This window comes from Salvia hispanica, chromosome 4 (genome assembly GCF_023119035.1).
Source record: "Salvia hispanica cultivar TCC Black 2014 chromosome 4, UniMelb_Shisp_WGS_1.0, whole genome shotgun sequence".
Taxonomy (NCBI): Eukaryota; Viridiplantae; Streptophyta; class Magnoliopsida; order Lamiales; family Lamiaceae; genus Salvia; species Salvia hispanica.
Window position 1 is genome coordinate 10,355,842 of NC_062968.1, and position 27,906 is coordinate 10,383,747.

Below are 27,906 nucleotides of genomic sequence, written 5' to 3' on the forward strand. Positions count from 1 at the left end.
ACCTCAATAACGAAATAAGCAGAGATCGACATATCAATTTTAAGAATTACGCTAACAGCAGAGAGATCTAAGCAAAATAACTTGAAATTAAACAGCTAAACTCAGATCCATGAGCGATAAGCAGTCAAACATCATCAACATCAAAGTCGACTCCCAAAAGTGAAGTTCGACGGTGGAGACTAGCAAAAACAGCTGAAATTAAAACAATTGTATCTTCGCCCTCACTAGGACGGTGTTACCAAACTCGAGATCTCTAGAAAGTACCCCCCCTATCACGATTATCCCCAGAATTTTTCCCAAGTGTGTGTAAATGTATGAGCTAAGAAGAGTAAAAACTATCTCCCTTCTGCGTTGCCTGCACTTCTCTATATATAGGCGTTTTAGGTGGGCCCAGCGAGGTATTGATAATGACTTTGTTGCCCTCAGCTGTAGACTCCTCTGTCACGCCACTTTTCTTTGTAAATTCTGCTCATTTTCACTCCTTTCTCTCGCTAGACCATCTCCTTCCTTACTTCCTTGATCTAGCGCTTTTCTTCACACACCTGGCTTAGGAAACGTGTTAGACCCAACAAATTATAACATTTTTTTGCGCATACCGATGCATGAAATTAGCCTTATCACCCCCCTTATCTTTGCTTGTCCCCTGCACGGTTGCCTCCCTGGACGTGGTCTCTCGGTCCGGTTTCGGGATGTGGGTGTCGGACGAAGGCTTTTTTGGCCTCCAAGCCCATCGGGTGGAATCTGAAACAAAATTGGGTCAACGAGTATGTGGAAGTCGACTAGGCTCCTTTGTGGGCTGCTCCTCCTTTTTCTTCCTCAGTGTGAAACATGCTTCTTTGACGTGCCCAACATGCTTGCATTCCACACAAAACAGGGATACGCCCCCACACCACCTTGTACCTAGTGTCCTTGCCTATGATGTTGAGGATGATCTCTTCCGGTGGAGGGGTCGAGATATCAATCTTAATACAAGTCCAGGAAAAAGTGAGTCGGTTTTGGTTAAGTGTTGCACGATCGGCTTGAATTGGCTTCCCCAAGAGCTTGCCAATCGCAATAAGGGCTGATTGGTCACAGAGGTGGATCGGGAGTCCAATCACCCTACACCAAACAACGGCAATCGGGGATTCAAAGAATGAATCAAAATCCGTTGTCCATTTGAACACCCGCAGAGGATGTTGCTCTATGTACCACACCTGCACTCTGTTGGGGCCATTGAGCATCCGGCCGTAGTCTCGAGCATCCCGGAATTGAATTAGGATGTGTTTGGCATTCACGAATTTTCACTTGAAGCCATCAATGAATTGGATGTGGGATAGGGATTTTTGGATTTTTTGTGACGTTGGGATAGTAGTGTGGGAGAACTTCCCGATGATGGCGTGCCCAATCTTGTCCGCCAAATACTTTGTTTCGTCGTTTGAGAATGTGAGCGATGGAACTCCCTCGCACCTCCTGGCTGTTCCCATCTCCTTACCATGTCCGGCATCAAGGGTCATCGGGTCGGTTTTCGATGCTCCTCCATTCTCTACCTCAGCACATAGGTTCTCGGACTTCTCCCCAAGTGCCGATTTGACATGGTGGTTCCAAGCATTACCGAATGGATCAGCATTGGAATCTGGCGGCTCCAATGGTCTCCCGAAGGATGCAGTCACGCTGCCTCGCCATCCACGTTGGCTTCCTGGGCAAGGTGGCTGTACCTGCATCAGATTAGAATTCAAAGTTGTCTTTACTTTGAGATAAATCATGTGTCACTATCTAGTGCACAACTAGACATTTCCGGAAATGGTGCAGCAAGAATGGTTGACCCGGAAAGCATGTTGGCACCATCCCCGATCTGGAGTGTGTCCTCATCCATTGTAGGCTTGTAGCTACCTCCACATGTGTTGACCGAGACACATCTAGTGCAACGACACTATTCTCCTCCGGTCGGTTATCCTCCGGCCGAGCTCCGGTCACGCTCGTGTCCCTGACCTCATTCGTCGGTGAGTCTCATCCGGACTGAACCATGACCGAAGAGAAACCGGTCACATAACCACCTCACCCAAGGTGAGAGAGGTGGACGAATGTTTAGAGAGATGTAAGAGGAAAAATTCTAGAGTGTGTCGTTGGGGAGGCTTGGGTTAATGCTTTTGAGGCAACAAGAGTCACCAATCTCCCTCGAGTGGCCTCTGATCATGGCCCGGTCTTAACCAGATGCAAACAAGCTTCCGCGTCTAATAGAGGAAGCAGTTTCCGCTTTCAAAATATGTGGGTTCGACATAAGGACCTCTTGGAGTTGGTTCGGCGGGATTGGTGTCAACCAACAGATGCGGTCGGGCTACTCAACCTTCAAACCAAGCTTGCAAGAGTTAAAAAGGTTCTACACCGGTGGAACAAGGAGACCTTCGGGGACCTTCACGCCAACTTGAGAATGGTGGAGGTTAAGGTTACCGCTGGGCAATCAACATTCGAGACTGACCCTTCCCCGGCAACAGAGCAAACATCAACAAGGCAATCGCGGAGTATATCCTCCTCCTTAAAATGGAAGAGGACTTTTGGAGGAAAAAAGCTACCCTACGTTGGCTATCGGATGGGGATAGGAATACTAAATTTTATCAAAGGTGGGATAGGAATACTAAATTTTATCAAAGGAATACTAAGATCCCGACTTATTGTTTGGATTGCAAGCACGTTGGACACACGATGAGTAACTGCTACGCAAATGATAAACGAGAACGGCCGGCGAAGAGAAATTATAATTTCCAACCTCCCACACATCAGAACAAAGGGCCACTTGAGAGGAATGGAGAATGCAGCAAATCGGGGCCACAAATTGGAAAGAATAATGGCAACAACAAATGGGAGTCCAGCCTTACCTTGCATGGGAGAGCAGAGGAGAAGAGTGGAGGTGGATCAAAGGGGACACTCGAGGAATTCCCAGACATTATGGGCAATCCAAACGAAGAGACGATCACCACACATGACCTCCGGGCGGCCGGAAGAACAAAGACAAGGAATGGCATTCCTAGTAGGCTGGAAATGGGATTCAAAGATGAGGCATGGTTGGGCAAAGAAGGGGGGGACACCGAGAAACACATGGCCCTTACGGGAGCCAACAACGATCCTGGAGGCCGGAGCCAAAGGAGCAAGACCCTCGGCCACTAGAATCTCTTGTGGACTTTGCACAAAGAACCATATTGAGTTCCAACAGGTACTACACACTTATGGAGGATGGGACATTTGATACGGAGAACTTTGAGGGTGGCGAGGTGATGGAACTGGACCTGGCTCGGCGAGATGAGCCCAATGTAGCGGAGCCGAGAGACCATATCAACAATTCAGAGGCTGGGAACAACAAAGATGATAGCACCGTACCTTGCGGGAGACCTCCATCTCCTGCGGGTATGGCCTCCAATCATTAATTATGTCACTCAATTTTTTGATTTGGAATGTGAGGGGTATAGCTAATGTACCCACTCGCAATGTGATCAAAAGACTAATCAAGTTGTATAATGTTAGGTTCCTTGGGATAATTGAACCTTTCACTCAACCCGACCCGAAGTTCTACACAAGGGCGCTCGGACTAGCCTTTAAGGGCACACAAATGGGAAAATCTGGATCTTCACAGAAACAGGGACCACCTTGGAAGGCTGATCTCCCTAAGTCTATCGCCATCTTCGTGTGGAGACTCCTCTCTAATCGAATCCCGGTAGACTCAAAGCTCCAATGGAGGCAGATAGAATTGGCTTCCAAATGCCAATGTTGTCCTCATAACCCTGCTGGTGAGACCCTCCAACATCTTTTCATTCAGGGTAACGGTGCGACAGCTTCACCAATGGGGCATCGGGGGGATGCCAAAGGACCATGAGTGATCGCAGAACACGCTGTCTGGGAGAAGAAGGCATGAAATCCACCGACGTCGAGCAACCCCTCCATCGTAACGGGTTAATCTTGCTGTCCAACACGAACGTATGAAGATGATGAGTGACCTGCCAAATAACATGAGTGTGACGGAAAGGACGACCACGGTGCTTGCATCCATTCCTCTCCGTCCAAAGAAACCAAACGATCAAACACGGAACAATAAAACTAATATGCATAGTGGGAGCCCTAGAGAAAGAAGCCATCCACCAGTGACCTAGTCTATGTGCAATATCAGTGCGCGTGTGAATAGGTGTGTGCGAGGGGGGGAACCAGGCATCGAAATACTCCCACACAGAAATCGCCGACTGACTCGAAAGAAAGACGTAACTAAAAGACTCAAAGGAAGGAGACCGACAACACTGACATCTAGATGCTAACTCAATACCCCGATGCTGCAACTTCTCATCCACCGGCAGCCTACCATACAACAACCTCCAAATAAAAATCGAGATGGTGGGTGTCAACCCCTCGTTCCAAATCAGTCCCAAAATCTCATACTTCGGCAGTCACAGAGAACTCACCATGGCTAGTCAGACTCCAACGTCTCACATCCTTCGCCCCCACCTCGATCGGCGTGGCTCTGATCTGATCGATCGTGTCGAGAGGTACGCCAAACCTGAAATATAAGTCATGCAGCATATCCTCATCCCATGCATGCTCATGCCAGTATGATGCAACGGCCTGAGATTGAGGAGGATCATATCCCAGGATGCACAGACTCGTAAAGATGCCTTCGAGTTTTGTCAGTGTTGCGAATGATGCCAACAGACGGGGGGAATTTCAAGGAGGGACGAGATGCCCAGGTCCCGGTGATTGTCTGCGAAATCTTCGAAGTATGGGGGATGGACTTCATGGGACCGTTTCCATCATCCTGTGGGAACACATATATATTGGTTGCAGTAGACTATGTGTCTAAATGGATAGAAGCTAAGGCCACCACGACATGTGAATCAAAGGAGGTGGCAAAATTTCTAAAGGCCAATATCTTCAACAGATACGGAGTTCCTCGAGCCATCGTCTCGAGACCAAGGAACACATTTCTGTAATCGCACCATCGAGGCTCGATGAAGAAATATGGTGTTCACCATAGAGTATCTACCCCGTACCACCCTCAGTCTAACGGCCAAGCAGAAATTTCTAATCGCGAGATCAAGGCAATATTGGAGAAGACAGTTAATCCGTCAAGGAAAGACTGGAGTAAGAGGCTCGGTGATGCATTATGGGCCTACAGAACTGCTTTCAAGACTCCTATCGGAATGTCGCCTTATAGGCCGGTGTTTGGCAAAATGTGCCACCTGCCCGTGGGTATAGAGCACAAGGCGTACTGGGCGGTCAAGGAGATGAGTATGAAGCCTTCGGCTTATGAAGAGGAAAGGAAGCTTCAGCTACAAGAGCTGGAGGAACTAAGGCTGGAGTCTTACGAGTCTGCTATGTGGTACAAGGAAAGGACGAAGTTATGGCATGACAAGAATCTCCGAGTCAAGGAACTCCATGTGGGACAAAAGGTGCTCCTTTTCCAATCCCGGCTCAAGCTGATGCCAGGAAAGTTGAAGTCTAAGTGGATCGGTCCTTATACCATCGTCGGCCTCCGCGCGAATGGATCAGTAGAAATCTAGGGAAGTGCCTCTAACTCTGTCCCTTTCCTTGTTAATGGTCATAGAGTGAAGGTCTATAGGGATAATTCTGAGTTGTGTGTAGTGGAGGAAATGCCACTACGTGCACTCCCTATTATCACCTAATAAGACAAAGAAGTGTTCCCGATGAATTCTTGGGTCAGGCAAAGTGGTTTACATTTGGCAAAGTGGTTTACATTTTTTTTATGCACTGAACCAGGGGATCTCGGGAATACTCAAAAGGAATGTGTAAATAGTTTAGTTGCGTTGTAAAATGTAAGTAGGACAATTCAAAAAATAAAAAAAAATAAAAAAATAAAGAGAAAATCTAAATCTTCCAAAAATATTTTCGAAGCACCAGACTCCTTAGGAAAAACGTTGTCTTGTATTTTATCCTCGACCTAGGAGTTTGGCATCTTCATATTTTTTCAAGTGTAAAGTTGTGGTCAGGGAAATCAGCTAGGGAAGGAGAGTCTGGAGATGGCGTTTTAGGAGGGATGGAGATAATTTGAATTTCAAATTGGCCGATATTTATGGGAGGTGTACGGTTGCTTACATCACGCCTGCAACCGCACCATCTTTTCACCAAAAAGGCCAACCGGCAGTTTCTCTCTCCAATAATCTCAAACGACGAACTGCATTTTCTCTCCCTTCTCTCTACTTTGTTTCTCTCTCAAGAAATACAAACCCTAACCCGATTTCTACCAAGTTTCCTTTTGATTTCAGATTTACGGTGATGGATCCAACTCAGGCCACCAGAAGTTCGCAGCCGGAGGTGTACGACGCGGTTCTACTGGCAGAACTGACGCAAAAATTGGGAAGCATCGAGAAGGCGAAAGAGGTTTACGCTCTATTCTCAGCCAGCCTGATGACATCCGCGGCTGCCATACCACCACCGACGAACCCCGCAGATTCGACGGCACAACCCGCGGTTCCCCACGACGAAGAGCCTCAAGCTATAACCAGAGTGCCGGACTCTGGCCCTCAAAAGGCGGAAACCGCTCCAAGCACGAGTACACTGGAGGCGGACAAGAGAGAGAAGACGGGTGAACTGGCGGCTGATGGTGGGCGGAGTGATGGTGATAAGAAGGTGGAGTCCGAGGAACAAGGTAGTGAAAACCCTAACTTTGAGGGTGAGAAAAAGGGGGAAACCCTTATTCGAGAGGAAGTTGCTGAGGGGGAAACCCCTGGTTTGGTAGAGTATGCTGAGGGGGAAACCCCTGTTCTAGAGATGATGACTGAGGGGGAAACCCCTATGGAGACTGGGGATGAAACCCCGAAGGATTTTAGGGGAACGACCCCTGAACCGATGGAGGAGGGGGCAACCCCGAGTGATGTCAGGGGGGAATCCCCTGTTTATATCGAGGGGGGGACCCCAATGGTGGATGATGTGGGGGAAACCCCGGAAAAGCTTTTGGAAGCGACCGACCCAGATACTACTGGAGTACCAGCGCCCATCGAGGAAGGGCAAGATCTGATTGTGGACCTGGTGGACGACCAGGAAGAAGACGAACCCCGGGTGGACGAGAGAGCAGAGAGGCGAAGGGCCAGGAGGTGTGTGCTAGACGAAGTAGATGACTTGGTCTATTCCGAGAAAGAGGAGTCCCCTGCCCGAGGGACAGAAGCTGAAGAGGCGGAGGATCGTCGCCTGGCCAAGGAAAGGGCGAGGGAAGGAAAGGCAGCTGCGGCCAGTCAAAGCGGTCAAGGAAAGCTCCCTCCGTCAAGGAGGTTGAGGAGCCCCTTTCCCCAGTGACCGAAGTTCCCTCCACCGAGGAACAAGCCAAGCCTACCAAGGCTGAAGATGACGAAGGCATCTGGAATGAGAGGATGGTCGGCGTACCGAAGAACATGTTAGGGTTTAAAGTGCAGGCAGCATGGGAGCTAGTCACCCACTCCAAGGCAGGGGCGTTCAAGTCCAGCTACTCCAAGGCCTCTCACATTGAAGACCGCATCCTCCGATTCGCCCAGACATTTATTAGCTATAATCTGATGGGAACGGCGAACTCAGCTCTGACAACCACAGACCTCTACTTCACCTGGTGCATGGCGAAAGGTGTGAAGGTGCATCTCGGCTACTGGTTGGCCCAAGCATGCCATCAAATGACAAGCAATCCTGTGCGACATATGTACACATGCCATCTCCTCGGCGCTTATCTCCAGCGGAAAATTGACATGAAGATAGCCAAAATCGCTCCTCTGGTCGTGATGTCTGAGCCCCCAGAGATCTTCAGCGTTGAATATTTCTTCAACAAAGGGCTGCTCCAGGCACACGGCAGGGAAACCTTCTTCTACGAGGTAGAAGATAAGGTGAAGACAGAGGCTGTGGAGGCTATGCCTAGTGAAGAGGTCGAGGAGTTGAGGAAGGATGTGCAGGAGTTGAGGAAGGAAATGCAAGTGATGAGAAAGGAGATGGTGAGAGAGCTTGGTGGGATGCGGAAGGAATTAAGCGGGAATTTAACTTCATTTTATCAAATTACTAGTTCATAACAAATATTTTTTACACCTTCTTCCTCAGGAATTTACTTCAGTATAAGGTTTTATTACTTCATTTACATGATAACATCAGAGATTCAGGATCAAGGAAGATTTACCTACAACAGTTAAGTTTAATCCTACATTCTATGATGAAACTTCATGTTCGAATACTAATGAACAGATCCTCTATCAACAAGCATCCAACAGATCATGTGTTACCTCATTGTCATAATTTATTTTTCATTTTACCGATTTAATTCTAGGTTTTACCTTCTGGATCTGTAATTTTTTTTGCAGCAACTTCATCCGGCTTCCGATTTGACTTTTTGATTGTCTCTGATTTTGCTGGCTGCTTGCGTTTATATTTCAATACTATTTTGACGAAAATAAGAATCTAGGTTAGGAATTAGATGAATTAAATTAAGTGTAAGAAGTTTTCAAAGCTTCAAAGTGTATTTTACCTTCATCGGAAATATGGCTGGAACTCAACTGGCGTCCAGAATTTTCCGTAGAAGTTTTGCGTGTATCGACCATTTTGCTACTTAATCTAGCGATTAAATGTTGAACTTGTAGTCGATTTCAGTTGTATTCTTCCGGCGACGATCGATGGAAGATGAAGATATGAAGATGAAGATATGAAGATGTGAGAGAAGTTTTGAGAGGAGAGAAGTTAGAGAGAAGATTTTAGGAGAAGTTTTGCCGGCGAAAAACGCGTGAGGGAGAAAGAGTAAATTTTTGAATTTTTACCCTAATTATGAAATTACAAAAATACCCCCGCATTGAAGTAAATTGAGTGTATAATGAAGTGCGAAAATTAACCTTGGATTATCTAATCTAATCCATCAAATTCAAGATCATGTGGTCAAGATTCGGTCTCTAGTTCGGTCTTTAAGAGTGGAGTTGTGGTTAATAGGACTCTATATATATATATATATATATATATATATATATATATATATATATATATATTTATTGAAACGCCTTTAGCGGCGGAGGGTTAGGCGGACCCTCAACCCGTTCATTTCATCAAAAGAACTTTGTACACCGCTTCTCCAAAAGTGAGTAGCGCCAAATTGACCTCCCAACTATTACAAATTCAACACTAAACCAACGTGGGACTTTTCCTCTCGAGATGGTCAATCCTGGAGAGTATAGAGGGATCGCGCCATTCTTCCAAACTCGACCCCCATGTACTCTATTGATGATCCAGCCCAACGCATCCTTCTCAAATATTCATTCCTCCTCCGAATTGATGGTATTCGGAGTGTCGATTTGTTCCATTGTGATGATAGCTCTCAACAATCTTGGTATCGTATTACTTTCGACGATTTGGAGACTAAGCGTTTCATCTCCCATGTTTGCGAGACACTCTGCCACTTTGTTGCATTCCCTCCGGACATAAGTAACTCGGCTCCTCACAACTCTTTGTAAGAGGCGGATTCTTGCGATTGAGTTTCGAACTTGAGCCAGGCCAAGTTTATCTGCATTGATAAGGTCAACCGCCTGCAAGGAGCTCGATTCTACCCAAATGGATCGCCCCATATCTTTCGCCAGGTCCAAGCCATGAACCATAGCCATCAGCTCCGACTCCAAAGCAGAGTACGCGCAGAGAGTGGTGAAAAAGCCCGATACAAACTTACCGGTCTGATCACGGATGATCCCCCCACCACTCGCTTTGTTATTGGAGGGAAGGAATGATCCAACGATATTGAGTTTCAGCCATGGCTCATCGGGCGGCTGCCATTTAACCGGCATCACAAAGGTTGTCGTTGTTGTTGTGCGTTCAACTGCCGGCCCCGGTATGTTGTGCTTGACCGACTTCCAGTGTTTCTTGTGCGATCTGCCTATCTCCATGAGCCTCTGAACATGCGTCTGAACTTGCCAAATAACACTGTGGGCTCTGAATCTCGAGCCATTATGCCGACTATAATTACGTTCTGCCCACAAGAACCAACAAATGAGGCTAGGGATAACACGACATGTTGGGGAATGATCCATCTTTCATCGTCATTAACCAAGACTTGTCGAGCTACTTAAAAGGAAAATAGCTTGACCTTATTCCTCAAAGAGCTTGTCAAGTACATGCATAATGCATTCTCGAACATTCTTCGTGGAATTATGTCGAGGAAATGGAGGACATGAATCATTGAGTATAAACTCCAAGCTTTTAGCGATGGGAATCTTATCCATTTCCGTTTCCAGTCTACATAATTTAGGCATTCGAGTTTACTTTCTTTAAGGATCGCAGACAAATATTAAATGACATAATGAAGATTTGACATAATGAAGATTTGGCAAATAACCACAAAACAAGCAACTGTAAAATTAAAATTTTGTACCCTCAAGCAGAGTTCAATACGCATTAAAATTTTAGTAATTTTACTGGTCACAACACCGACGAATAGTCCAGAGACCGCAGCACGGCATGGCCGCCAAATGTTGCCTAAGCACGACCATCAGATTTAGCATTACAGAATCTTATTTCTACAACACACTCCCATAACAATGCTCATGTGTTGATAACAAAACCAAGCTATCTCATAAATTCTGTTTGATCTTCTGAAACTTGTGATTTCTTAGGATTATTGTCCCCACAGCATGGGTGGCAATAATATTAGAAATTACTTTCTAGTTCATACTATTTATTTTTTAGAAGTCTGCCCTTATGAACTTGCTATTTCTTAGGATTATTGTCCCCACAAGATGGGTGCCGATAATATTAGAAACTAGCTTCATAAATTTGCAAACCAACCGATGGAGACCGTATACAACGCACTTGTTGTAATCATCACTTAGATATTTTTATATGGTTTTTGCATAATTATCACATAAGCAGATAATCCACTTAAAATTGATAAACACCAAATAAACAGGTAAATTCATTTAATGCATGGCATTTAAACACACAGGATAATTATCGAAAACTATTTAATCTAGTCAAGGGAGAATCAATTAAATAATTCAGTTTTATCTTGGATAATCTTTATCCAAATTCATTTAAGATTTATCAAGATAGAGTTAACTATCTAAATCCACTTAGGATTGTTCTAGATTTTATTTTGATAAAATCAAATCTTACAATTCAAGATAACATTGATCTAGGATTATCATTTTTAAATCGTACTAGGATATTACTAGATAGAAACACTTCCATAATAATCCATGAGATAAAAATAAAATCCAATCAATCAAGATTCATACAAATCTTAATTCTGTTTAGAATAGACATCCAGAATATATCAAACATTACTTTTTTTTTAATTGAAACGCCTTTAGTGGCGGAGGGTTAGGCGGACCCTCAACCCGTTCATTTCATTATAAAAATTTTTATTTTTTATTTTTTTAAAAAACACCATAGTGGTGGAGGGTTCGTGGACCCCTCATCCCTTCATATCACAAGAACCATTTTTACATAGCAAGCCCAAAAGTGGCCTGCATGAACAACGAAAGGGGTGTAAGGTGATGTCCTTTCCACAACCTGAAGTGGACACCAATCTACTCACCACCTATATTACAATACTAGCTCTATTACCTAAGATCCTTTATTTCTTTCAACTTCCTTGGAATTGGAAGTTCGGCATGTTTATCTGATCCATTCTCGTCAAGGCTTTGATCATCGCTGGCGCCGTGGCGTGGTCGAACTCTTGATGCATGGCTTCCTTGCTTCCCTGTTGCGCCAATAGGTCCACAGCTCTATTGCCCACTTTGCTGCATTGAGAAATTTTTATTTCCTTTTGCTTCATCTAATTTCGAATCTGTGTAATACAGTGGCGCAAATTAGCTGGGCCTTGTCTATTCGCTTGGAGCATCGACACGCGTACCTCCGTTTCCAATTCAATCCATATCAGTTGCCCTCTTCCACTTGCGATTTCGAGACCGAGAGAGATGGCTTGTAAATCAGCTTCCAAAGCCGAGGAAGCACTAATCCTCTTCTTGAACCCTCGGATAATGTTACTCCTTGAGTCTCGAATGATGCCCCCAGGCTCCTGCCTCCGATTGCCTCCATATTCCATTTGTATTGATTTTAATCCACCCGTTGTCCGGTGGAATCCATCTCACGAGTTTGATCAACTTGCGGGCACTAGGTTTCCACGTTGATGTGTTAAACCCTTCGAGATTATTGCAACCATTCCATTCCTTCTTTCCCATCCTTCCCGCCGAGATCGGCTGTTGGAGATATACCTTGATATGGTTGAACACCGTGTCTGCAAACTTCGTCCCACGGTGGATGTTCCCGTTACGTTCTGACCAAATAAACCACAGAACTAGGCATGGGGAAATCATGCTCGCATGAGTCTCGCTCGCCTGAGGTGCTCTGCGGTGCCAGAATCTAATACGAGTCTCAAAGTCCATGATTCCGGGGTTCCATCTCAGCATCTTAATGAACCTTGCTACTCTTTCCCAGACACCAGTAGCTACTTCGCCAAGGGGATTTTCGAAAATCTCCATATAGTAAGGTGGGGTTCGAAAATTCCATAGAGGAATTAGAGAATAATTGGACTTTGGATTTAATTTGGATAATTATCCCAAGCAAATAATTAAATCCAAGAAAAATAGGATTCCTTATATAATAATAATAAGGTCGAAAATTCCAATAATATGTGTAGGATTTTTATGAAAATCCTATTTAATCTCACTAAACCCTTGGGAAATAATTCGCCACAATTATATTACTCCGCATCAAAGTATTCACACAAAAACAACCATTTTTTACTTCCATCTCATTTTCTCAACACATTGACCTTTCAACGGCCACGTCATATTTTCCACATCAGCCACGTCATATTTTCCACATCTTTGACTATTCAATCAATCTCAACTCCAAAACGCAATTAGGTCACGAAGAAATCATGTAATTAAATCACTCATCAATTAATCCACATACTCCATAGCATTTAAAAGCATTTAATGCAAAAATTTTATAACCCAAAATTTAGGGTTCGAAAAAGCGGGGCGTTACAACTATTGTCTAATAGCAGCTTACATGGATTGGGATATATGGTAGATGGACGTTAAGACTGCGTTCTTGAACGGTAGTCTTGAGGAGACCATCTATATGGAACAACCCGAAGGTTATGCGTGAAGGGCAAAGAGCACGTAGTATGGAAGCTTAAGAAGGCCATTTATGGCCTCAAGCAAGCATCTAGATCATGGAATCAGTGCTTCGATTAAACTGTTCATAAGTTTGGATTCGAAAAGTGCCCCAACGAGAGCTGCGTGTATAAGAAGGTTGAAAAGGGGAATGTGGTGTTCTTAGTTTTATATGTAGATGACATTCTTCTAATTGGAAACAATAAAAAGATGTTTTCATCAGAACGAACTTGGTTGTCAAACCAGTTCGAGATGAAGGATATGGGAGACGCGGGACACATTCTAGGTATCAAGGTTCTTAGGAATCGTGAGAAAAGAATGTTGTGCTTATCTCAAGAACCTTACATCGACATTGTACTTAGTCGCTTTAGCATGCAAGATGCCAAGAAAGGTTTTCTACCTTTTAGACATGGCATCCATTTATCTCAAGAGATGTGTCCTAAGACACCATCTGAGATAGCAGAGATGAGAAGGATACCATACGCTTCGGCAGTTGGTAGTCTCATGTATGCCATGCTTTGTACAAGACCTGATATTTGCTTTGTTGTTGGCATGGTGGCAAGATATAAGTCGAATCCGGGCCAAGGACATTGGACTGCCGTAAAGAACATACTCAAGTACCTTAAATGGACTAAGCACTATGTTATAGTTTACGATACAACCGAGATTTTTCTTTTGGGATATACTGATTCAGACTTTCAAGCTGATCAGGACTCGAGAAAATCTACTTTTGGATATGTGTTTACCTTAGGAGGTGGAGCCGTAATTTGGAAGAGTGTAAAGCAGAAATGCATTGCAGACTCAACCATGGAATCCGAGTATGTGGCCGCTTCGGAGGCCGTAAAAGAGGCTGTATGGCTCAAGAACTTTCTTATGGACTTAGGTGTGGTTACGAATCTGCCCAAGAGCATAACCATTTATTATGACAATTCAGGTGTTGTGGTAAATTCGAAAGAACCAAGGGCTCATAAAGCGAGCAAACACATAGGAAGGAAGTATCATATCATCAGAGATATAGTGCAGAGAGGAGACATACAAGTGGTCAGGATTGCGTCAGAGAACAACCTGACAGATCCCTTTACAAAGGCATTGGCGGTGAAACCGTTTGAGCGCCATGTTGAAGGAATGGAGTTCGACTCGCTCGAGACCTCAAATCGCTTTAAGTATAAGTGGAAGAATTAGACGTAGTGCATATTTTTTTGTATACTCGAAAGCTGTTTTGAGTATAAGTGGGAGATTGTTAGAGTTTGTATACTAGAAATCACCTATCGAGTGATGAATACTGTTGAAGCTCTTATTTTATTTTCCAAGGAATAAAACAGATTATTTTTGTCATAATGTTGTTATGTTTTACATTTAATGGATGTTTATTACATGTTTAAATGTATAAGTAACTTAACAACCCTAATGTTAGTAATTAACGTTTGCATCGCATGATCATAAGCTAGGTGACTCGTCCTATCAAAGTAATAACTGTGCTAGGGTATTGTAGTTTGGAATTTGTATAAACATAACTGTGAACGCACATCCCTGGAATTCCCTTATCTCTATATTTTTATCTTTGTGATTTATTTGCAATCAGTTGTTTACTACTTTTAATTGCTTTCAGTTTCCAAAATTTTCAAAAAACTTTCAGTTCTCCAAATAGTAATTTTTAGTAGAAGATAGACATCATGTGTTTGTTTTCCCCGTGTTCGATATCCGGTACTGACCTTTAGCTATACTGTTCCAACTCTGTATACTTGCAGGTATTAACAGTGCTAAAAAATAGTGCATCAATATGGCAACCAAATCAATAGGCTGGGAAGCAAGCAACACTATATATGTTATTGCAATATACAGTATATAAATATGCAAATCTCGTCAGCTTGATAATTCGTATTTTATAAATTGCAGACGGATTTTTTTTATCCACACGTTGGAGATATGTAGTAGTTCTAGCTGCCATGTGGCAGCTTAACAACCATCCGATTTCTAGATCCTAAGACTGATATAGATGATAGGGTGTCATATTAAAAGGTGTTGTCATTTTGAATACTCCTTTGTAATCACGAGCATATCTTCTATGATACCAATACAATAATTTAATATGGACAATTAGTGACTCAAATTAATCCCTCTTTTTCATTTGTAATATTTAAATATGAAAAGAAAAATTTTAACATTTTAATTAAATGAACTTACACGGTTATTTTCTCAATTCTAATATAAAATGAATTAACAATTTCTCTCTCTTAAAATAATTCAAAATATTAAATTTCTTATACTCCCTCCGCCTCGTAGAAATAGGTTATATTTTCTTTTTCGTCTATCCCATAGAAATAGTCCATATCCATTTTATGGATAACACCCATTTTCTTCTTCTCGTTTACTTTATCATTTATGGGCCCCGCCATGCATTACATAATTTCAACTATTTTTTTCTCCTTCTCTCTTAATTAACAATTTTTCCCTCCGTCCGGCATTAGGAGTTGGGTTGGGTGCTGGTTTTAAGAAATGTTTGAGTGTGTAATAATTGGAGTGTGTGATAATGGAATGTGGGATTCATTTGCATTATTATTTGTTTTATTCTTTGGACGTGTTTTTACTTGTGCTTTTTAGTATTTTATTTTATAATATTTTTATTTCACTTTTTATGGAAATGTCTAATCGGGACTCCTAATACTTGACGGAGGGAGTACAAATTAAAAACATATGTCAATCCTAAGTTTATTTCTATGGAACAGAGGGAATATTTTTTTAATTTAAATTATTTTTTTGCAAAATATGTACTATTAAATATATACTATAATGATTCCAACGAAATCCTAATTGCATGGTATTAGATTAAAGGCTGAAAAAATGATTTTATAGGATAAGAATAATAATAGTATTGTTTTTGTGTGATGCTGATATTATGTTTATCAACCAAAATTGATACTTATGATTTCGTGAAAATATGATATTGTGGGAGAGTTTCGGCAAAAGGTATAATCGAAAGCATGATTTTGAGTATAAGTGAGAGATTTTTAGGATTGGTATACTGAAAATTATGTTTCGAGCATGTTGCACGTATAGAATTGCTTGAATACCATAACCTCTACAATCCATTTTTAACCTAAGGAGAGAAGAAGTAATTTTATCTCATCGGTGTTTGCTTATGCATTTATAAAATATTTCTCAAAAATTTAAATGTATAAGAAGCAAAAAAGTCTAAATCTTTTGCATAGTAGACTTATCGTGAACGATGTTCACAAAAGGTGATGCAATCGGTTCTTTGTAGAAAACAAATAAAATTTCACAACCTAGATAGGTTTTGACTACCTATCGCGAAAGGTTGCAGTGTCAGTATGTATGTTTCCTTACCTTAGGAAATAAACGACACTAGTGTAGTGTAGAACTGAAGGATCTACCCGTTGAGATAAGTCTTTTTTGCTACATTTACTAAAAGGCGAGGTCTCGGTGATTGTTATTTCTTAGTCATTGTTGACATAACATTGAGCTTACGATATTGATTATGCACTACTTTGATTTATGAAATGGTGCGTAACCGAAGAATCCTGATATCTTGGGTTGTGACGATCAATGTCTAGAGGTGCTAGTACTATTATTACAATGAATCGTGTGTTGGGTGAGTCCAGTTTGATATTTTATTATTTAGAAACCCGGTCAATTGTGATTTATTCAAGAATAATAAATGAATGTTTTGAACTAGACAACTCTTGAAAATAGATATTAATTAATTATAGTCAAATAACAGACCTATTCCTATAATCGGTCAGATAGATCCATATGTATGATTTATTTGTGAATGCATGACTTCCGCTGTGCAAGGGACACCAAACCCTAGCAATCACAATACATATTAATACTCTTGGTCATACTCAAACTTATGTTGAAGTCTATTAAGAAGTTTCTGAGCCAAACAACTTCCTTAGCAACATCAGAAGCACCCACATATTCAGCTTCCATTTTGGAGTCCGCAATGCACTTATACTCCAAAGTCCTCCGCGTCACAACACCACATTCTAATGAGAACACATAGCCATATGTAGCTTTTCTCAGGTCCCAATTAGTCTGAAGTCTGGATCGATATACCCCATATGGCACAGCTCGGATGCCTGTTAAACTAGAGAATATCGTTTAGTCTTTTTCAAGTGCTTAAGTTTGTTTTTTACCGCAGTCTAATGTCCTTAGCCGAGGTCTGACTATCTTGCTACCAAGCCTAGGGAAAAATAAATATCTATCGTAGTACACATCATATAACATACATGAGGCTTCCAACTGCTGATGCATATGGAATCCATCTCATTCCCTCTTTCTTGAGAAGGGATAATTCCATGTCCAAAAAGTAGAAAATCTTTTATTGAAATTTTCATGATTAAACGCTTAAACATTGCATTGATATTGGAATAGGATTTTTTTTAATAGTCACAACATTTTTCTGGAGATCTCAAAAAATCTTGATTCCTAAAATGTGTCCAGCTTTTTCCATATCATCATCTCAAATTGAGTAGACAACCCGTTTCTCATGTCAGATAACATGTTCTTACTATTGCCAAACAATAAGATATTATCCACATAGAGTGCCAAGAATATCACGTTAGCAAATTTAATTTTATTATGCACACAACTCTTGGCGTGACACTCTTCAAATCTTTATCATAATCGAAACACATGTTTCATGATCTAAATGTTTGCTTGAGTCTACAAATGAACTTCTTAAGCTTCCGGACCATGTGCTCCTTGCCTTTGACGACATACCCTTTGGACGCCTGTGCTATACTTCTACTTTTGATAAGGATGGAAACAAATTCTCCGCTCGGGCAAGGGATACAAAGGTCTCACAAGGTTCGATCTTGAGTCTTTACAAGTCATCATCTCTGGACTGTTATTTAATGAAGATCAATTACAAAATGTTCTCCCATTCTTCTAGGAAAAATGTCATCGTTTCGGTGAATGAAAAAGAAACAAATACACTATCATTTCGTTATAGAAAACGTATCTGGGATCATATTTGACACTACAAAGTAGGTAGTTGATTCATTAATTAAAGGAGTATTATGATTACAAGAAGTTGACCAAAGTATTCTATGAGAAACCTAACAAAATGATTATCTTCAGAGACACCTACCACATATCCTACTACTTTAAACACATCAATTCCACAGTAAAAAGACATCCTACTATACTTCAATTCTTCAAACACAGTCAAAAGTGATGCAGCTGATGTTAGGACACAGATATCACCATTGATACTTGGCCGTAACAAGAACTTCCTCGTAGTTCTGTGCCGCATTGTCCCAGCTCAGATCTCTCAACATACCGCGTTTCTGCAGCCCCTCCCAGCTCTCTTTGTACTCGTGATATGTCAAGAAACAGTTCCCCAGAGCGTGTATCAGCTCGTCTTTCTCTGCTCGGGAGAATGTCCATCCAAGCCCTGATTCCTCAAACGGGTTGAAGGGCTGCACGGTGTCCTTTAGCCCGCCCACAGCATGCACGACCGGGATCGTTCCATAACGCATTGCATAGAGCTGATTCAGACCACATGGCTCGAACCTCGACGGCATCAGGAGTATATCCGCACCAGCAGTTATTCTGTGAGCCGTCTTCACAGAGAAGCCAACCCATCCTCTCACCTTGTCGTAGTGCTCTCTCTCGAACTTCCTCAGCAGCTCCTCGAGATCGTGCCTACCCGTGCCCAGCATCACCAGCTGCACGTCCTGTCCCATCATCCATGGCACTGCTTCAGCTATCAGATCAACGCCTTTTTGATTATCGAGCCTCCCGATGAAGCCAATCACTAGAACATCTTCACGTACGGGCAGTCCTAGCTCCTTTTGCAGTGCTGCTTTGCACTGAGATTTACCTATTTGCAAGGTGTCGACGGAGTAATTAACATACCCGTCAGACTTCAGGTGAACGTCCACCTCAGGGCTCCATTCTTTTGTATCAATCCCGTTCACTATTCCACGTAGCTTCCAGTCGTTCTCATTAATAATTTGGTGTAGACCCCAGCCACCTTCAGAAGTTTTTAGCTCCCAAGCGTATCCGTGACTAACTGTAACAATACGATCAGCAGTTTTAAGACCTGCAGCAAAGATATTGAAGTGTTCTCCTCCAACTGGATCGTACAATTTGAATACGTCGAGATAGTGAGGTGGAAGATCCACGATGTTGAAATCATCGACAGGACCACGACCCTACTTCCATAAAAAAAATGTTAATTTAGAGGCCATCATCTACTGGTAAACAGTTTCATACAAACAAATGTGAATTGCATTAACCCCTTATTTCATGTGTAAAAAGTAGAATCTGAAAGCCACTAAAAAGACTATAATGTAGAAGGAACGAACCTGATGAGCTATGTTATGAATCACGACGACAGATCTCGCATATTGCATTAAGCCATTGTCCCTATAGTATGCCTTAAGGTAGACGGGCAGCAAGGCAGTGTGCCAATCGTTTGCAATGAATGCCAAATTTCCATCTCCATAGCAAACTCCACCGCAGGGAACATGCCAAGGCACCTGCAGTTTACAGTCTTTGTAAATCATATACTCTCCCCACCCCAACCACCATATGGCATGCTACCTTTGCCCTTTATTAGATAAAGGGAGATTAACCAAGATGTATTATGCGGTTGCAAACGTGTGTAAAGTGGTCATTTAAAGGACTAGAGTTATCATAAAATGTTTCCAGTGAGAACACTAGCATACAATGCCTATACTACACTTAATTGGTGATACCTCGACAGCTGCTTTGCAGAACAACACCATGCGCTTCAGAATATCCTGCAAGAATGAGTAAAATAGAGATTATATTAGAATGTTAGCAATTAGAATATATCTACGTATAGCATGCATGAAGAAATCAGAATCTGACGCTTCTAGTAGAAGCATAACAAAATTGTAAGGAACTACTCATTAATCTAAAGTTTCCAAAAATGGATATATAGTTCTGTCAAAAGCATATAGCCCTAGAGTTCCCTGTCATCAAGAAAAGAATACTTTTTGCAGAATTCAACTAAAAATTAATGAGAAACTTACCGTACGATTTCCTCCATATATATTGTTCCCAATATTCCGAAAGAGAGGGCTATCAATAAATACGAAATCGACACAATCGATGTAGGCATGGAAGTAATTAACTTCAAAATCCTGCAAAACATCATGATGTCATACAACTATATAAAAAGGTTTAAATTGAATATTCATAACTTACTTGACCATCTACTTGATATCTCTTCCTAACACCTGAATCTTGAGCTTCAACATAATCACCATAGCGAGGTACAACAACCTGTCAGTGACCCGTCGGCCGGGGTGAAAAGGCAGAAATCAGTTTAAAACTCTCTGCCATGTAGAATAATGTTTTTCTATATTTTATAAAGGAAGGACTATAGTTAACTTAACCTCTCTATCTCTCTCGCTCTTCCTCAGTCACACACACACACACACACACACACACACCTCACAATCTTGACCATATACAACTTGCCAACGGTAGTTTGCAAATGACAAAATAGCACAGATATAACAGAGATAATCAGGTGCATAGTTAACAATCTGGAACGATATATTGCTCAACTATACAAACTTTTGTTTACTAAAAGCCATAATTATAGACTGTATAAGTTTAATTACTACATGGCTTTCTCAATGAAGAGTTACCATGACTCTGTGCCCACGCCTAGCCAAAGCCTTAGGTAAAGATCCAGCAACATCTCCAAGCCCACCTAAGGAAAAATATTCATAAATTAGTATCAAGTGACATTGAGAAAGCAGTGGACACATCATATATATATTCGTGTATGTGAAAATCTCTTGTGAAGACTGAAGAATGATGGTTTAATATATATCTATATGTTTTATTTAAGAATTCATTGCAGAGCATATTGGATGACAAAAATCTAAGATATGGTGTATGTTATATATAGAAATAGGAAGCTTGGAATATGTCCCTTTAGGCCTTGTTACGTTATTTAATTTTTCCTAAGTCAAAATTCTCATGAGCGATAATATCTCTACTCTTAAGGAAAGTATACCCCATCAAAATATTTCATACAACTCAGATAATGATTACCAGTCTTGACCCAAGGTGCACATTCAGCAGCAACAATGATCACATTCATTACATTGGCCCCAGCCAGTGGAGGGGGGTTAGCATCTTCGTTCGTGGGATCTTCAGCTTTAACATTTCCATTCTCGGGGTTTGATTCTCTTGCATCTTCATGTTGCTCCTCTTCCTTCCTTGATGATTTTTCAAGTATGATCGATGTCTTTATTGTAGTATCCTTGGACTTTCCATCTGAATCTTCTTCAGTATAGGTATTTGTACTAGACGTTATCACCTCAGCACTATATTTTGACTCATTGTAAAAACTATTACTTGACGAAGGCTGTGGTATAGGCGGTGCAGAGGATTGCCATGGCATTTTTGGCACTTCCTTAGATTGGACACCCCAAGAGCTATCAGCTTTCGGCTGCTTTGTGGGACTAGCATCGAATGGAACTCGATTAACAGGAAGGTCATTTCCATTTTCTGTTGCATATGTAACCAACATTTCAAATGATATAAAAATATCATTCATTCATTTCATATTTGGGCCCTGACTCACATAATTACCTTCAGATTTTGTAGCAGAATTCAAGATTGGAACTATATGCTTTGAATTGTTTAAAGTGATTGGCATTTCCATTAGTGGGAAGATTGTTTCCAAGTTGTGCAACAACATTTTTAATAGAGATGAAGCTTGACATGCATTTACCGGGAATGGACAGTGCATATTCATAGGAATGGGAGCTCATAGTCCTGATTAATATAAATACCTTCACTTTCAGCCGAAGCTTCGTCACTGGAAATAGTGACCTTACTCTCCTTATAAGGCTGTTCGCCACCTTCAGACCCGATTAAGGTATTTTTGATCGATGAAACCAATTTCTTCCTTTCAGCAATCTGAAAATAAGAATCATATAGAAGCACAACTTTTCATTAGACCAAAATAGTACTCCCTCCCTTTCCACCATAGTTGAGTCATTTATAGAAGACCGTTCATCAATAATGAACATCATTTCACTCTCAATGAATCCAAAGTAATAAAGTATCCACAAAATCAAAAGTCTATTTTCCGACCAAGTATTACTACAACTAGATGATTTCCTTTTTAAAAGAAGGAACCTCAATGCAAAAAGAATATCTCTACTTTGCAACACAACAAAAGCAAAAATGATTCCAGCAGAATATGAAGAGATTCAGTAAAGATATAGTATTACATGAAAAATGAAAAGTAGAAACATAGCGCAGACACGTGTGGAAATAGAATAAATGTACATTAAAAATTTGAAGAAATGAAAAAAAAAGAACCTGTTGTAAAAGGTCTTTTTGTATAGCGAGAACCTTTTTGCTCTTCTCAATCGTGGCCTGCAAACTGTCCTCCGCCTCATCCTCCGCCGAAGCAGCCTTTACACGCTGTCTGCCCAAACTCCGCCGTCTGCTGAGAAGATCCACCGGCGAATTGCAATCCGCAATTCCCCCAACTTTCCTCGGCCTGTAGGCTAGTACAGAAATCAATGGGCGATGACGATTCGCGAGTGTGGAACCCTCCAATCCCGTGGGGAAGGATTTTATCGACGCCATTAAAGTGTTTGACTATTTGCCTCAACGAAATCACACTCTGATTCTCCGTTGGAAAATGGAAATAGAAAAACGCCCAAATGAGGAAACCAATCAAGAATCCTTGCAATGAAGAACTAAACGCCAAGGGGAATTAGATTGGCGATTTCTCTGTATGATTTGCTTGTTCGAAGCACCAATTTCAGTGAGAGGTTGAGTTTTAGTTGGTCTGCTCGAATTATTAATACTATTAGCTTGAGGTTTTAGTTGATTTTGAGGTCACCATCTCACCCCTCACTAATAACACGTGGGGAATATAATCCCTTCTTGAAAGTTACTCCCTCCGTCCATATCCACATCGTCCAATTGTATGAAATTTTAAGAGAAGTTCTTAGGTGAGAGGTGAGAAAAAAAAAATGTATAGTAGTTAAATATTTTAATTTTGAAAGAAGAATTTATTTATATTTATAAAAAAAATGGACATCTTGAGTGCGATAAATTAAAAATAAAAAAGAGACGGGTTGAATGAGATTGAGAAAGTACTACTACTTCCTCAGTTTCATAGTGATGGAGGCATTCTTTTTTAAACAAAGATTAAAAAAAGGTGTAAAAATTATAATATAGTAGGAGAATGGAAAACATAGAGATAGTAAGTAAGAGAGATGGAAAGGTAAAAGTGGGAACATATGTTACTTTTTAATAAAAAAAAATAACACTACTAATATGGAATGCCCAAAATGGAAAAATGACTCGACTACTATGAAACTGAGGGAGTACATTCTTTATATTCATAAACAGGGGGATTTTAAATTAGGTCCATGAAAAAATGGTACTCCCTCGTCCAGCATTACCAGTTTCATTTTTGGTCGTCCATTAAAATTACACTAATTTCTAAATATAGAAAGTTTTAAACATTTAAACCTTATTAATGATGTACACCTAGGGATGTCAATCGGGCTAACCCGTTCGGATTCGGGTCAATCCATTCGGGTTGTTGGGCTATTTGGGTGCGGCTATTCGGGTTATGAATTTTTCGGGCCAAAAAATTTCAACCCTAACCCGCCGGGTTTTGTGCAAACCCATTAAGCTATTCGGGCCTAAAAACTTTTGGAAATCTTATATCAAAAATTTTCTCTAGAAAATGATTTTAAATTTTAGATATTTTTTATTCTTAATTTTTTTAAATCCTATAAAATCTTCAAATTTTCATAGTTTTCTTCGATAATAGTTAGAGATAAGTCTTTCATCTCGATCAACTACAACAAACAAAAATAAATTAAAATTAAATAAATCAATTTGAATTAAAGCTTGTGTTCGTGTCATTTTTTTGGTATTGTTCAAAATGAATTCTTTATGAAAATTAAAAAATCATATTTTACATGAATAATTATTAAAATGATAAATATATTAAGATTTTGATGGGATAATTTTTAATTTTGTCTTGATTATCTTTGGTGGTGGTAAAACAATAGTGGCAGAAAATCAGATGACGGAATAATAAGTCAACCCGCAATCCATTCGGGCCAACCCGTTCAACCCGCCAACCCATTCGGCTAACCCATTTAGCCCGTTTTGTTCGGGTTACAAAATTGCAACCATAATCCACTAATTTTATCGGGCTATTCGGATCAATCCACGGGTTTCGGGTTGGATTGACATCCCTATGTACATCCCACAATTCACGAATACTACTTCTATCTTACTCCCTTCTTCTCACCACAAGTAAACAACTTAGTGATACACTTTTTATTAGCACTAAATAAACCTGCAAGTATACAGAGTATATATAGTATAGCTAAAGGTCAGTACCGGATATCGAACACGAATAGAATCACAGACTGTCTGTCTTCTACTAAGCTTCTTTCACTATTTGGAAAAACGAGAGTTTTGAAATCTTTTGAAAACGAGAACAACTTGAAAGCAATAAACAACTAATTGCAACAAATTAAAGAGATAAACATATGAGAGATAACAGAATTCCAGGGATGTGCTATCACAGTTATGGTTATACAAGTTCCAACTACAATACCCTAGCACAGTTTATACTTCGATAAAAACGAGTCACACAAGTTATGCTCATGTGGTACAAGCGTAGATTACTAGGTTTGTCAATCCTAGATTCGTAACTCCTAAAAGCTCCTAAAACCCTTGAAAAGTCATCACTCTCAATTAACAGTGCCGTTTTAAGGGAAGCTAACTCGCCAACCTCCTCTCACGATTATTTAGCAAGTTATATTAAATCTTCATCGAATGTGTCACTCAAGCATGAAGCATTACAGAACAACTTAGGGAAGAAACGAAGTAAAAACAAAACGAATACTAATAGAAAACGGAATTGTATAACCAAAGTCGTTACTAACACATCTCTATAATCCTATGAGTCTAGTTACACATAACTGAAACGAAGTAAAAACAAAACGGATACTAATAGAAAACGGAATTGTATAACCAAAGTCGTTACTAACACATCCCTATAATCCTATGAGTTTAGTTACACATAACTGAATGTAACGCCCCCAATTCTATAAACGGGTGACGCAACCAAAATACTAAAATTCTAATTTCTTTTATTTTTAAAATTCAGAATTTAAATGGAAATAAGAAAAACGGAAACAATTTTATAAACTTAAAAGAAATATCATCATTGACATATTTTTTTTATATATAAAACAATTTAAAGAACACTAATAAGAATATTTTTCCAACATCTGAAATATGTGTATATAGATATCTATGCCAAAATATCTATGTTAAAAATATAGATACTTCATCCAGTAATCCAACCAAAATAAAATATCCTGCTTAATCGGATTGAAACCTACATCATTCAAAATATAATAGCATAAAAGTTATCAAGTTTACTCTCAAAACAATTCACTTTTACCCAAATACCAAAGGGTCTACTAGTCAAACATAGCGGACCACGTTGACTGCTGCCCCGTTACCGACTCCTTAACCTGAAAAACATTAAATAACGGGGTGTGAGTATGCAAGCACACTCAGTGGGGAATACGCTGCAAGCAGTTATAACCAATTGTGTAATGAATCATAACATAATGAACCATCTCAACTTTGCTGACATCTATATGAGACTAGTCTCGGTCCCTCGTGGACCTGACCCCTCGTGGGCTATTGGTGGGCTGTCAGCGACCCATATGATCCCTCGTGGATCTGACCCCTCGTGGGCCCATAAGCTCATATGAATGACGCACGACACAACAATGATTATAACCATGTAACCACCACGCTTACAGATAAAGTAAACCCCACCTCGAAAGCTGAAATTCAAAATAACCTCCTCAAGCTTGGTTTAGGTTGTCCATCCTCGAGCCTTGGATGCGCCACCCCTAGCACTTAAGCATTTTAACTTAGTCTTTAAACTCTCAAACTTAAACTTAACAAATTAAACTCATTTTAAACTTGAAACAAAGTAATCTTCTATTTTAAAACACATAACCAAACATAGCAAAATAACTTCCAAATAAAACAACAAAGAATCATAATCCACTTTTAAGCAATTCTTTTATCCAACATAAAATTAACATAAGCTTTAACACCTATACAATTTCATTCAACTCACAACACACTCCATTTTAATAAACTACAACAATAAATCCAAACAAACCATCAGGTATAAAAGCTGTCAAACTACTTATACGATCAATTGAAATAATTCACAAAATAATACGAAACAGTATTAGACAATTCCAAGAAAAATCACACATCCTCCCTATATCATTATTTAAAGCATATCTCAAGTTCATAATCATCTCACTCCAATAGATTACTCAAAAAGGAAATAACAAAATCATGTTTTACAATTTTCAGTTACTAATCATGGCAGAAAGCACTAACTTTGGAAAATCATTTGAATTGACTCGTAAGTCAAAAATCAAAGAAACCAATTGCAAAAGAAACATATTAAAGTCAGGTTTATGAGGATTAATTTTGAGCTTGCAATTCCTTTTCGTTTAATATTTATGAATATTTTTTCAACAACCTGCCAGAAACAGGGCAGTCATTTTAGAAAATTCATAATAAATGCATGTGAACTCGGTTGAGGCTGAATTTTGATGACAACGTAGAAGACATCTGAGGGTAACTTCTGGTAAAATATGAGCCGAAAATGAATTCTTTTGATCTGTCAAATAAACCCCGAAACCTACTGTTTAAACAGTGTACTTACTGGCTGTCCAAAACCATTACTCTAGAAGTTCATTTCCTAAATAAAAAGTATAGTTTCAAATGCATCACCACAAAATCAAAATCAAAATCAAGCAGCCCTTTGTATCTAGGGTTTCAATAATCCTACTCACTCAATGAAAATTGATTCAAGCCATCGATTCATACAACTTCATCTCCAACTACCAAGTAAAAGAAACTAAAACAATCAACATAACTAAAATCCCCAATTTTAGACAAAACATAAAAATTCTCACTTTTACACATTGACAACCAAAAAACACAAAGCTTGAAATCAAATCCACAAACATCAACTTAGGAAGCGAGATAATCAAAGAGTTCAATTTCTACCTTAAATTGCAAGGAAAGAGTTTTGGGGAAGCAAAGATTCATCCTTAAAATCTATAAATGGAGGTTGGAGAAGATGGAGAGGGAGAAGCTGCGAGCAAGGAGGGGAGGGCCGATTGCCGACAGCCATGGCGCCGCCGGAGGAACAGAAGATGGTGGTGGTCTGGAGGGGAGCCCATGTTTCTGGGTTGCTGCTGTACGTGGGTGTTTAGAAAGAGAGTTGAGAGAGGTTCATAGAGAATTCTAGAGAGAGAGATATTTAGTGTGTTGTTTGGGTGAAGCGTGTGTGTGGGAGTATTCTAGATCCTAGTGTTAAGGGTGTCTACTATACATGGCCGGGCCAAGCCACAAAGTGTGGCCAGGCCACAACATCGTGGCCGGGCCACCAATACCCATGTTTCCCACTATAGTGGACATGGCCAAGCCACCAAAAATTTTATTTTTTCCATTTTGTCTATATTTTAATTCTACTACAATTAAAATTGTTAGACTACAATAATTAAATAAAACGCATAATTTAATGAAAACTAAATCGAAAACCAAATCTTCGTTGTATTATAGAACGGGGTAAAATTATACAACGAAAATTGTTTAGGAACACGCAAACAAAAACATAAAAAAACACCGCCATCGCCGACTACTCGGTCTCATCATCAAAATCCGCCACTTCATCTTCACCCGTTGCATCGTCACCGCCAACGTC

The 27,906-nt window shown here is 40.4% G+C and overlaps 2 protein-coding genes and 1 long non-coding RNA gene across 4 annotated transcripts; 1 reads left to right on the forward strand and 2 right to left on the reverse strand.

Moving 5' to 3' along the window:
• Positions 1–5,156: 5,156 nt before the first annotated feature.
• LOC125220336 lies at positions 5,157–5,516 on the forward strand. The gene has a single exon (XM_048122498.1). It carries the CDS (start codon positions 5,157–5,159, stop codon positions 5,514–5,516), a length of 360 nt encoding a protein of 119 aa, XP_047978455.1.
• Positions 5,517–18,074: 12,558 nt separating this feature from the next.
• On the reverse strand, positions 18,075–23,032 carry LOC125218405 (granule-bound starch synthase 2, chloroplastic/amyloplastic-like). The gene is made up of 9 exons (XM_048120064.1): positions 22,425–23,032; positions 21,890–22,016; positions 21,144–21,602; positions 20,732–20,796; positions 20,283–20,360; positions 20,108–20,218; positions 19,808–19,852; positions 19,415–19,588; positions 18,075–19,261 (listed from the first exon to the last, which is right to left on the reverse strand). Exons 1-9 carry the CDS (start codon positions 22,695–22,697, stop codon positions 18,305–18,307), a joined length of 2,289 nt encoding a protein of 762 aa, XP_047976021.1. The 5' UTR covers positions 22,698–23,032; the 3' UTR covers positions 18,075–18,304.
• A 2,416-nt stretch (positions 23,033–25,448) lies between these two features.
• LOC125218406 lies at positions 25,449–27,488 on the reverse strand. 2 transcript variants are annotated; one of them, XR_007175953.1, is made up of 3 exons: positions 27,207–27,488; positions 25,944–26,020; positions 25,449–25,630 (listed from the first exon to the last, which is right to left on the reverse strand). It is a non-coding gene; the product is annotated as an uncharacterized LOC125218406 (long non-coding RNA). The 2 variants fall into 2 exon arrangements; XR_007175954.1 differs by having other exon boundaries at positions 25,944–26,026.
• Positions 27,489–27,906: the final 418 nt, after the last annotated feature.

What these genes read in the sequence shown, in the direction of transcription:
- LOC125220336 (XM_048122498.1), top strand. Translation starts at nt 5,157, where the DNA reads ATGTCGCCTTATAGGCCGGTGTTTGGCAAAATGTGCCACCTGCCCGTG.
- LOC125218405 (XM_048120064.1), bottom strand. Translation starts at nt 22,697, where the DNA reads ATGGCGTCGATAAAATCCTTCCCCACGGGATTGGAGGGTTCCACACTC. An exon ending in AGCTTCGGCTGAAAGTGAAG is followed by an intron (nt 21,603 to 21,889) that starts GTATTTATATTA and finishes CATATGCAACAG; the next exon opens with AAAATGGAAATGACCTTCCT. An exon ending in TATATGGAGGAAATCGTACG is followed by an intron (nt 19,853 to 20,107) that starts GTAAGTTTCTCA and finishes TCATTCTTGCAG; the next exon opens with GATATTCTGAAGCGCATGGT.